Source organism: Citrus sinensis, chromosome 4, assembly GCF_022201045.2.
Source record: "Citrus sinensis cultivar Valencia sweet orange chromosome 4, DVS_A1.0, whole genome shotgun sequence".
NCBI classification, from domain to species: Eukaryota; Viridiplantae; Streptophyta; class Magnoliopsida; order Sapindales; family Rutaceae; genus Citrus; species Citrus sinensis.
Genome location: NC_068559.1, coordinates 12466854 through 12479428, shown reverse-complemented (window position 1 = coordinate 12479428; position 12575 = coordinate 12466854). Strand labels below are relative to the sequence as shown.

At 32.4% G+C, this 12575-nt stretch overlaps 1 protein-coding gene across 9 annotated transcripts; it reads left to right on the top strand.

Moving 5' to 3' along the window:
* The first annotated feature begins 1137 nt into the window (after positions 1-1137).
* Positions 1138-11255, top strand: LOC102623605 (pre-mRNA splicing factor SR-like 1). 9 transcript variants are annotated; one of them, XR_008054006.1, is made up of 6 exons: positions 1141-1590; positions 2179-2520; positions 5894-5957; positions 6301-6381; positions 9012-9083; positions 10045-10122. XR_008054006.1 is itself a non-coding variant. In XM_052439220.1 (5 exons), the coding sequence occupies exons 2-4, from the start codon at positions 2230-2232 to the stop codon at positions 6357-6359; spliced, it is 414 nt and encodes a 137-aa protein (XP_052295180.1). In that variant the 5' UTR covers positions 1138-1590; positions 2179-2229; the 3' UTR covers positions 6360-6381; positions 6471-6578. The 9 variants fall into 9 exon arrangements, 7 of the variants coding, with proteins under 7 accessions (XP_052295180.1, XP_024948524.1, XP_024948526.1 ...); XM_052439220.1 differs by lacking the exons at positions 9012-9083; positions 10045-10122 and adding an exon at positions 6471-6578 and having other exon boundaries at positions 1138-1590; XM_006491661.4 differs by lacking the exon at positions 5894-5957 and having other exon boundaries at positions 1170-1590; positions 10045-11255.
* Positions 11256-12575: the final 1320 nt, after the last annotated feature.

Here is a 12575-nt window from a genome sequence, read left to right as displayed (position 1 = left end):
GTCACTATTCAAACCGCGTGGTCAAACCGCGTACTATTGACTGATGACGTGGCGCAATCCTGAGCGTCCAAAATATTTTTAATCCGATGGCCATGATTTATACTCAGTGTATCTATAAAAAGGGGGTCTCCCCCCCTAATTTGGCATCCTTTAATTCATTTTTGAGTTCAATTTTCTGTAATTCCTTCTCCATCTTGTATTTTCTATGTATTTTAATAAATTCCCATTTTACCCCTAGTTCAATTATGAGTAGCTAATTTTCTTTCAAGCTTGGGTTGAAGGTGAAGTCTCAACATGTGTCATGGGCTTTATTTGGTAAATTTACTTTCTCTTCCCCTCTAATTATTGTGGATGTTTTGACTTTTCGTCGACAAATAGTAATAATTTTGTCTAGATACCGTCCTGGTTTCATCGGCTCCCTAGTACAAGGTTATTATTATTTGGCACGATAAACCCTTAGCACCATATTGATTAAAGTGTGGTTCATGAGGAGTGGAAATCCCCTCATGATTTAAATGACAATAATAAGGAATATTTAGCTCATGGGGCATGTTGATGCAAATCCAGATACCTAAGTACGTTATTTTAATAGATTTTCACTTCAATTTATTTCCATCATTCCCATTTAAATTCTAGGATAGTTTAAATTACTTCCACCACAAATTCAACTACCCTCATAAAAAATTAATTCTATATATAATTAAAATTCACCTCCTCGTGAGATCAACACTCGTCACTATTAATCTATTATATAATAGATTCGTTCACTTGCGATTTTAATAAAATTTGCACAACAACTTACAAGTATATATATTTTAAAACTTTTGACATTTATGGTTTTGCAATAAACAATAGAGATTGGAATGTTAATAATCAATTGAACAAATCTCTAGCCGTTGCAAAATTTTTCCATTAAATTTATTGGCTGACACAGAAAAGGACAAATCATGGTACCAAAACTTTTAATATACTATTTAATTGGAGAGTCTAATGTGAAAAAAATTAATGTTAAGAAATCGGTCATATTTATGTTTTTTGAATTTACATATTTTTATTTTTATTTTCTCTTTAAATTAAGCGGTTCGGTCGGCCTGGTCATTTACACGTCGTGGTTCGCTCGCGCCTAGATAACATAATTTAAGGCTTTCCAAAATTCGTTAAGGCATTCTTACTACGGGCACGGGGTGGGCATTTCAGGTTCGGTTTAACCATAACAACTCAATCGGATTTAATTTTTAAAACTGATTGACTTATATTTCGGTTCAGATACTGAAAAACCAATCCGGTTAGCCTTCCCCACGCTCTCCACACCCCCACCCCCTCCAACGCAATATATAGCAATCCCTAATTCCCCTTCTCTCTTTCTTGACTTCTTCTCTATCGTGAAAGAGAAAGAACGACACGTTCACTCACACACGCCCACGCTGCAGCCACTGCCGCCGCTAACAAACTCCCACGCCCACGCCGCCGCTGCTGTCACTTAGGTTCAGGTGTGTCGACGTGGTAGCTTCTGGCCGTTCTCGATTTTCTTCATTGTTCCAGCAGCTGTCGCTGCCTCCGGCTTCGTTTGTTGTCGTCAGCCCGCACAGGGTAAGGTTATTTGTAATTCAATCTTCTTTTGGGCATGGGTAAGAGCGTCACAGGCACTGATACTGTTCAATCTTCTTTTGTATAATGGCCATTTGTAATTGTTGCTGATTCGGTTTCTTAACATTGTAATTTTTGTTGTCTTGAGTATTGATGGTGATGGGTTATTAATGTATTATATATGTTTGTCATTTGGTATCATTATTGCATCATTGAGCCGGGCTGGTATTTTATTTTGGAATTTTAGGTGGCTGCCTGGCAGGGATTTGATTCATTTTGAAATTTTGAGTCTCTGGAAATTTATGCTTTTTAGTGTTTCCCTTTCAATATTCCTTCGTTAAGCTTTAATTTTCTCTTTGTATCCCAATATATATTCAAAGTTTACTTCCTTAGCTGCTTCTGTTTGGTTGAAAAAAAAGCTATAAATTATTATTATTATTATTATTATTTTCTTGACCTAATTTGAATTTCTTATTTGCTATTTTCGTTGATTTTGGTATTCCTGTATTGAGAAATAATTCGGTAGTGGCTTTGCTACTGTTCTCTCTGTTTCTTAAATTGTATAACTCACAAGTTTCATATTGCTTATAGGAATAAGATTGCGTTGATACTAAATACATTATATACTTAATTTGGTGACCCATGACGGAAATTCAGACTTGCGGTAAACCAATTGATTCTTTGTTGGAGAAGGTCCTTTGTATGAACATACTATCGTCTGATTACTTCAAAGAACTTTACCGCTTAAAGACCTACCATGAGGTGATAGATGAAATTTACAATCAGGTGGATCATGTGGAACCTTGGATGACTGGAAATTGTCGTGGTCCATCAACTGCATTCTGTCTTCTTTACAAGTTTTTCACTATGAAACTTACTGTCAAACAAATGCATGGCTTACTGAAGCACCCGGATTCTCCTTACATCAGAGCGGTAAGTAGAGACTCTGCCTTTACTTACTTTAGTTGAGCATTAGTATTGACTGGGAATTGACTCATGGTCTTATGATACTTTAGTTTATGTTATTGATTTTGATAGGATACATCTAATTTAAGCATAGTACAAATGCAAGAATGATTTTCTTACAGGTTTATTATAGAGGATTTATATTTATTTGTCTATTTGTGCTTGTGTAAATGTGTAGACAATTTGGAAGTTAAATACCAGTTTTAGTTCTTACAAGAAAGGGAGTTTTTTCAGTTATTTGTTAGCAATTTTATAATGGGAGTGTGTGGTCTTTGGTTGTTCAATGTGGATTGCGAATTGGAAGGTATTGGCATTAATGTCGTATTTATGTGGGCATAATTATCTTGTTTTGTTATCTAGTTTCAAAATTTAGAGCATTATAGATTTATATGCTGCAAGCATAGCACCATTCATGCACAGTACTTATGTTTCAATGAATTGGAGCTGTACTTAACAGTGATTGTGCTTCTATCAATTTAGGCTATGTTTACTTGTTGGAGTGGAAGTGAGGAGTGTGGATTCCTCCCACTCCAGCGTTTACTTCCTCAAAATGGGAAGGGATTGGGAATCCCACTCCGTGGGCCCCATCTATTTTTGGAGTGGGGAGTGGGAGTGGGACTCCCATTGGGGGAGGTGGGAGTGAGAATCCACTCCCACCTCTCCCTTTTTTACCATTTTATTTTTAATTTAATTTAATTTAATATTTTATAATTAATAAAATAAAATAAATAATATTATATTTATTTGAATAATATTATTATATTTATTTGAATAATAATATTATATTTAACTAAATAATAATTTGCATTGATTCTAAGTTAAAATTATTTTAAAATAATATTATTATATTAATAGAGAATTAATAAATATAATATTATTATATTTATTTTAAAAATAATAGTACTATATTTATTTAATAATAATAATAATAAATAGTTTATTCTAAGAAAATATTAATTTTGTACTAAATAATATTATATTATTATTTTATATAATAATAAATTTAATATAATTATATTAAATAAAATAAGGTTTCATTTTATATTAAAATTAAAATTAATAATTTATTGTTCATAATTAAGAATGTTAATAATTATAATAAATTTACAAATATAATAAAATAAATATTATTCATTAAATATATTTTTTATTAGTTTTGTAATTAAAAACTATAATTCTTTAAATAAGGATAAAATTATAATTTGAAACTATTTACTCTCAATCCAAGACAGAGTAAATACATAAATTGGATTCTGATCTCTATTCCATGCTTCCATTCCAGTGTAAGTAAACAACCTACTCCCACTCCCACTCCACACTCTCAATCCTAGGATTCCCACTCCTCATGATTCTCAATCCAATCCAAAAAGTAAACGTAGCATTAATCATCACTGTTCTCCTCTTTTCTGTTCTCTCGACTCCTAAGTGCATTCACTAATCTAAATGCTGCAGGAGGCAAATGTACACCAATGGGCATCCACTTCAGTTTTGTTTTTTCTTTTATTGTGTTTTCTTTTTAATTCACATCCTCTTACCTTCCTTTCCATAATTAAAAGCTTAGTATACTGCTACCTTGGTCGATCTTCTCCCTTCTAGTTAGCATATTGCAACATCCAGTAGTTGTGCCATTTTAGTTATTAGTAAAATCTCTTTTTAGTCTTAAGTAGGATTTGAACTGCTTCGTATTAGGATATCAATGCAGATGGCTGTTCGAAAGTAAAGTAGCTCTGTTGCAATCATTGGGGCGCTTTTTTCTTTCAAATTGAGGTGAAATAGTGATTTTTTGACTCTACTGACATTTAGGTTATTAGAATTTAATCTTTATTTGGATTTAGCTAGTGGGGAGAGTGAAGTGATGTAGTTGACATTGAGTTTGGATTGCACACTCTCTCTCTCTTTTTCGTTCCTGTTGATTATGTTTGTTTTTATTATTACATTGTTATCTTGTGCAAACCTTTTGATGGATAATCAGACTTGGAAAATAATCTTTCTTGCTTGTTCTACCATTAGGTTCCATCAAAATTTCTTCTTGATAAGAGCTCTAAGAGGCATCAGTGAGATTCCATAATTTTCTTCATGCATATTTTTTCATTCTTTCTTTAACAGTTCTCTCTTTTTTTCCCACTTTTTTTACTCTAGGTCCATTCTGTTCCAAATTACAAGGTGCTATGAGAGTAGTAACATGGAGTCACCATAGAAAATTTTGGACAGATCATTCATGTAACATATGCTATCCTTAAAATTGATGGTTTTCATTAAAATTTGGTTGAACAATTTCTACTGATGTTTTGGCTGCTGACATTCGAATTTCATATTTTTTTTATAGAAACTACGAGGAGCCGTGTGTTCATGGTGCTATGGTGTCAAGGACAAAGAGTCTAGAATTGTTTTTACTTTAGACAAAAATTTGGATGGGAAAAACTATTTAGAACTAATTCAGCCTTACATAGTACCAAGGAGAGAGATCAATCAAAAGATGAAAAAAAATATCTTCCTCTCAGATTCACTTTGATGAAGGACCAATTCTTTTCAAGTCTCTAAACATTTGGTAGTTCTTTTAGCCAGTGGATAAGAAAAATTGATGATGCAGTTATTCAAAGCAACCAATGCCAAAAATATCTAAATTGATAGGATATAATGGGAAATCACCACCCAAGCTAGTGAAAACTAATGAAACTTGTTTCATTGCAAAGTCTGAAGATAAAAGTAAACCCAATATTGTTGTTTCTGCTTTGGTGACAATCAAGATGGTTGAATCAAAAGAGATTGAAGTGTGTGGGTATAGTGATAGAATATCTCTTTTCCTTTTTTGATAAGAAAATGAAAATTGTATCAAAGATGATAGATCCCAACATAGGATTCCCATTATGCATTTGTTTTGCTGTCATTTGTTTCTAAGTATGGTGAATTGGTGACAGAATCCCATTTTCTATTCAATCTGCAAAGTTGCTTATTAAATCATGTAAGTTAAATAGAATTCAAAATGTTACTCTAATCAATTAATATTATTCTTAACAAGGAACTGTATAAAATGGAATTCTTTAGAATACCAAGAGAAACAGATGGTAATCTTATCATCTATGCATTTCTTTTTTGGTGTTTATTTTTACATGTAATCCTTTTCTGGTAAAATTTGTCTACCAACAAATTTTGAGAGTTAAGTTTTATTTCATTGACTTAATAGACCAAACAGATGTGATATGGTTTGTTCTAGTTGTTGCACTTTCACCATGATATAGGTGTGTGAATACATGCATATATATTACATGATGATCCCCTTGTTTTGCAAAGCAGATTTCTACAATCAAGGTTGAAGTGTCGTTGTTTCTTTGAGTTGCAGAGACTTTCTTGTTTCCATCTAATAATGCACTTGCTTTGCTTAGCAGATATCTACAGAAAACAAGGTTTGAGGTGTCCTTTCCCTTAGTTACTGAGACATTCTGTGTCCTAGGATTTCTTTCTTCTGTTGCTTTCTTTTTATTAAAGTTTATTATTGGATCGAAATTTGCTTTCTGATTCTTATCGGTGCTTTACCTGCTGTTGCTACAGTGTTATAACTACTTATGGCTCTGGAACAGGCATTGCAGTTTCAGATTTTAGAACTTGATGTCCATTATCTCTATTCTTACATTTTCCCTTTTGAATGTATTACATGCATATTACCTCTCACTCCATGATTCTTATGGTGTAATTTTTTAGATTGATACCTATTTATTTGTTTATTTATTTATTATAACTATTTTGCAGATCGGTTTCCTCTACTTGAGATATGCTGCAGATCCAAAGACATTGTGGAATTGGTTTGAACAATATCTTAAAGATGAAGAGGTAATACAATGAATTTTAGCTGGTTATGGTCGTTAGCATCTCATATTTAGTAATTTGTTAAGCCTGAAAAGCATTTTATCACTTGCAAGGAACTAGTGTGAATCACTTTATGAGATGGGGAAAATGACAGCCAACGTCCCAGCAGTTTGTGAAAGTGACAGTTAAATCCTTACAGATTTGGAAATTCTAATGTTGGTTCCTACTTTCAACTATTACTGATTGTTATAGGGCCGTGACTGCTGTTGGCCTTTAGAAAGACAATGGTATCCCAAATACTTAAAAAGATAGTATTACCCTATAAAAGACTCTTTAAGATAGGAAGACATAGTTCATCACTCTTCATTTTTTATTTTTTCATTTTATTTAGGGGGATTGTCACTTTCCCCCCACAGTAATTAATATATATATAAAAAAAAAATTAAGTATTAAAAACAAGAAATATATGTTTTGATATGAGCAAAAAAATTAATAATAAATTTTTTTTTGTACTTATTTATTTTGTGAACATTTTCTTATAATAAACATTTTGTAATATTTTAAAATTAAATATAAAAAGTATAGGTAAAATATTTTATTATTTATCTTATAATAAATTTTTATTTGTCATTCAAATTTTCTTATAATAATTTTTTTATCATTTTAAAATTAAATATAAAAAGTATAGGTAAAATATTTTATTATTTATCTTATAATAAATTTTTATTTGTCATTCAAATTTTCTTATAATAATTTTTTTATCATTTTATAATAACTTTCTTATATATTTATTATAAGAAAATTTTCACAAAATAAATAAGTACAAGAAAAAAATTTTATTATTAATTTTTTTCTCATATCAAATCATATATTTCTTGTTTTTAATGCTTAATTTTTTATTTAGTTTCTATTCATGTGATTTATTTAATTTATAATAAATGAAAATAAAAGAGTAGTTGAAAATAAGGGTAATATTGTAAACTTATACTGTCAGGGGGGTTTTTGGCCATTATAAAAACAGCAGGGGGAGAAATGGTATATGTTGATTATTGTAGGGGGGAAATTGGCAATCTCCCTTTTATTTATTACTTTGTTTTTGGAACTTTGATTTACTGATAAATAATATGTTCTTGGTGCACTTAAGTTTTATCAAATGTGCAGACATATGATTGAAACTTTCCAAAGCCCACGCTGACAACTCCAAACCACTTTCCCTTGATGCTTTATTGTGTAAAATGTTAAACACTTGGTAGTTGGTCCGTTTCTCATGCTGTTTTTCGCCTTCAACTCCGATTGCAGAAGAAAATTGCATCACATATTGATTGATGGAACTCTTAATTGCTTAGATCTGTTATCAAAAAAATCATTTGCATTGCTAGATTATTCCTCACAAAAAATCTGAAGGTAGTGTTGAATTTTGGATTTGAACAAAATAACTGGCTGCTCAGTTTGGTTTCTATCATCCTCTGTCCACACTTGCAGTTTTCTGTATCTTTAAATACTTTCTCAGAAAGCTAAAACCAAAGCAAAAACATAAAATAAACCCTCATCCATTATAGTCTGATGAAGAAAAAAGTTTGATAATGTGAAAAATAGAGGTTTAGTCACTGAGCCGAAATAGGAGGCTCAACAGAATACATATGTTGATTCTTTAACTTCAATTGATTGGGATTTCAGTGATCCTAATAGAGTTTGAAGATTTAAGTTAGCAATGAGAGAAATGAGAGAGATGATGGGAATATAGATGGATTTGCATTGTTTTTCTATTACCCTTTTTTCAACATTGTCGCTCATAAAATTATTATCTTGATTTAGTTGGCTGTCATTTATATTGGCCCTTTCACCCTTACTCTGTTTACATTTAACACTCATAAGCTAACGGCTGGGACTAAAACTAGCATTTCAAATTTTCGATATTTGTATAACTATCATTTTGATAGATTGGAAGGTAATTGGGCGTCATAATGTCTTTTCCTTTTATCCTTGCAAGATTTTAGGAGTTTGGTAACGTGGAAAATGTTCCTTGCTATTAAATTTCTTTCCAGCTGTTGCAGCATTAAGTGTTTCTATGTTTTGGGAAGAAAATAAAACTTGGCTTTAGAATATCAGATTTGAGATCATCTTAAACTTCCAAAGTTCCTATATTTTGACTGTGGTATCTTTTCACAGAAGTTGTAGAGTGTCAACACAATCAAACTCATTATGCTGTTGTTGGAAATTCTTTCAATGACCCTGAATTTTGAAGTGGTGTGGGTGATGTAGTGCTTTGGCACTTCAAATATTGGAGACGGGAAAGCAGTACATCTTCAGTTCGAGGATCTTCTATTCCCAGTTTTTGATCTTAATAAATAAATTAGTATTCAAGTATTTATTTAGCTTTCAATTATATTGTTTTCTGGATTGGTGATGTCACCCAGGCATTTCTGGAACTCATTTCTATCCTCAATAATCCTGTTATATCTCCTTTCTGGATTGATGTAGCTGCTACCTTTTTAGTTTTTGTCTTGCTAAATATTTATTTGTCTAATTCACCAAGTTCATTGCATAGAATAATGAACAACTCTACAAGTCCTGACAATTTGTTATTCCAATACTTCACTTTCCTATTTATTACATACATAGTAACACCCCAAAATCCTATTATTGTATCTCAGGAATTCTCTCCTGGATCGAACGGAAGAGTGACCACAATGGGTGTATATGTGCGTGATTTGCTTCTTGGACAGGTTTGTTGTATTGAACTTTTAGATTGATACTGCACATATTTACCCTACTCTTGTACGTGAACAAGCTTAGTTGGCCGATACACATTCAGTTGGCCACCTGTGTTATTGCATCATATATTTCTTAAACTCAGTTGGCCATGATGATGAGGCCCCAACTTCTTGACTGACTTTTTTCTTGATAGATAAATACTAGGTTTTTCATGTTTTAAAAAAGTTTTAACTTCTTTCTTCTTGTTGTGAAAGGTATCTATTGTGCATCTGTGCTTAATCCATCCTAAATCTGAATCTGAGTTAGCCTTTGATGATGAGTCCCTATTTTTCTTGACTTGACAACACAACGGTGTTCTTTGTCTATAACATCTCTTGGATAGATGGCAGATAGTGTTTTCATGCTGTCAAGTAACATTTATAATGTTGGCAAAGAATCAACTAATAAAAACAGATGGCAAGTGCTTGATCAAATTGATTATTTCAAGTAGGAAAACAGTTTTGAGTACGTCATTTTTTTCCCTCTTACTTTCATTTGGAACATATTGGTCTGGTTACTAGTAATCATTCAGGAAAGGCATGCAACAAAAACATATTCTGAAAGTCTTCAAGCACAGAGCAGATGTTGACTGGAAAACTGCTGTGGTTTATATTGTGGCTTTGTTATGAAAAGTGCCAATTCTCCTTTCTTTGTTGAGTTCAAAGCCAGGGTTATGCTTTCTCTGTGCCTGGTTTCTGTGTGAACTGCTGTTGACCAATAATTGTCCTGATCCTGTGTGTCTCCCTGTTTATTTGTAATTATTTGATTACTTTTTTTCTTTCTTTAATAGTTCTGTTCTGTATGGCCAAATGTCCTTTTATATACTAGATTATGAGCTTAATATGTTGCATTCTGCAGCTTCATTTTGTTGACCACCCCTAGCTATCATTAAGTAAAAGACATTAATTACCATGTTGTCTTATCCTAATGCAGTACTACTTTGATACCCTCTTCCCTCGCATCCCCGTTCCTGTTCTGCGGCAGATTATAATTAATCTTGAGAAGATGAAGCTCCCCTCAAAACACTCAGGTGTAACTGGGGATACTAACCGCTATGGATCTGACGATACTGCACGACGACCTCCATCTGTAAAAGCTGCACTTTCAGTCTCTTTTGGCCAACGTGCTCCTCATCGTGCATCAACGAGGGACTCATCCCCTGTACGTCGCACCCTACCACCACCACCCATGTATGATAGAGCTAGCAGTGAAGATTTACGAAGATCTCCTAGAAACCGTCGCAGCAGTAGTCATGAATATTCTGATAGGGAATACTTTGATAGGGAGAGGGATCGAGACCGGATCCGGGACAGAGGTAGAGAGCGTGACAGAGATAGGGAGTTGGAAAGAGACTGGGACCAGGACCGGGATCGAGGTCATGATCGTGGCAGGGAGAGGGACCGAGACAGGGACAAGGAATGGGAGAGAGAAAGGGAGCAGCGGCGTGATTATGACAGGAGATCTAGGTACTTGGAGAGAGAAAGTCGAAGGGAATACGAGAACAGACATGATGGAAGGAGACATTATAAAGAAGCCAATTCAGGTAGGAAGCGTAGTAGGAGCCGGAGCAGGAGCAGAAGCAGAAGTCGGAGTCTTCAAACTGGCAATGCATGTATTGATCGTGATCCAAGTCCGCAGACAGATGGAAACAAGGAGAAGACATCTGCATCTAGCAACCTTGCCAAGCTTAAGGATCTGTATGGTGATGTAAGTGATCAAAAAGAAGTTGCTGGACCTGAACGGATTGCAAGGAGGGATACTAATGATGAAGAGGTGATAAGGCTAGGTGGTTCTTCGTGGAAATGAAGCAGATTCCAGTAATCCATATTCAACTTTTTGTGTCTCCTGGTTAGATCAATATTTCTGATTTGATTAACAATACAAACACCGTTATGGATTATTTGTCATCTCTGTGTTTCATACAACCTTGGACAGAAATGTGGTGATGGATAGACGATAGTGCAGTAACAGAGTGATGCATGTATATTGGTAAATGTTATTCTTTTTTTTTTCGCCTATTTTACGTTGTGTTACCTCACTGCCATATGAGATATGTGAAGAGTGCATGTATTTTTCAGTCGTGAACTCTTGAGAAACATTATTTATGGACTGAATTGTGAATGATTATTGTTCTGTTTCTCTGATATTGACATTTTTGTATCAGAAGCCAAGGTCAAAAGCCTTGATTGTATAAGGTAGAGAATGATGTATACGACTAGATTTGGCTTGATGTTTATCTTGGTTTAGCCTTAGAAGTGCATCTGTGTAATTTTGGTGGATGATCTAGGAACAGTAAACAATTTCTCATATTTTGCAACGTGGTTACTAGTTTTGGGATCGGTATATAATATTCACATTTTCATTTCATTTTTCCTCTTTCTTTATTTATTTATTTTCACTTGGAAAAATTATCACCTATTTACTCACAATTTTGGCACACTGCTAATTCAAAATTTAAAATTTATCATCTGGCTTATATGATAATGTCGGTGCTGATTTTTGTTTTTCCCTGAAAGTAAGGTAAAATAACATCAAGTTCTTGGACATGTAATAAGTATAAAAAAAACATCATAGAATTTTCCTTGAACGTTTTATTAGGAAATAATAGTATATTAATAACTTCAAATGGAGTAAATTTCTTTAAAAAATCTACAATCATTCAACCAAGTTCTAGAAGTTGAATATTTTGAATGTGATAGATGGCTCAAAAATATTAAGAAAAAAGTAGAAGAGTTAGAAAAATTAGAGACAATTAGAAAAGATAATAAAGTGGTATATAAATTAGAAATAATTAATTCAGACATAACAATAAAAGAACAAGATTTAGCATATAGTTTAGAAGATAGAAATAAAATTAAAAGTAATAAGAAATAGTACAAGTAGACATAGAAGTACAACATTTATAGTAAATAACCATAGTGAACAAAAACGAGGTAAGAGTAAGATGGTAATTAATTATAAAAGATTAAACGATAATATGTCAGATAATAGTTATAAATTATCCAATAAAGATGAATTAGTAAATCGTATAAAAAATGATAGATATTTTTTCTACATTTGATTTGTAAAAGTGGAATTTGGGAAATACGACTCCATGAAGAATTTGTTCCATGGATAGCTTTTAGTTGTTCAAAAGGATATTTTGAATGGTTAGTAATGCTATTTGGATTAAAAAATATATCATAAGTTTTTCAAGATAGAATGGATAAAATATTAAAACCATTTTTAAAATTTTGTATAGTCAGATGATACTCTTGTTTTTAGTCATAATAAATTTGTGCATATAACTCACATAAAATTTTAGATTGTTTTAAGAATAATAATATAGTAATTTCTAAAAAGAAAATTGAATTATTGAAACAAAAAATAGATTCTTTAGAACTCACAATAAATAAAGGAACTATAGAATTACAAGCACACATAGTAAAATTTTAGATTTCCTAAACAAAATAGAAGATACAAAA

Excerpts from the sequence above, each read along its gene's own strand:
- LOC102623605 (XM_006491661.4), top strand. The coding sequence starts at position 2,230 with ATGACGGAAATTCAGACTTGCGGTAAACCAATTGATTCTTTGTTGGAG. Across the intron at positions 2,521-6,300 it reads ATTCTCCTTACATCAGAGCG|ATCGGTTTCCTCTACTTGAG; the intron begins GTAAGTAGAGAC and ends ACTATTTTGCAG. Across the intron at positions 9,084-10,044 it reads GTGATTTGCTTCTTGGACAG|TACTACTTTGATACCCTCTT; the intron begins GTTTGTTGTATT and ends ATCCTAATGCAG.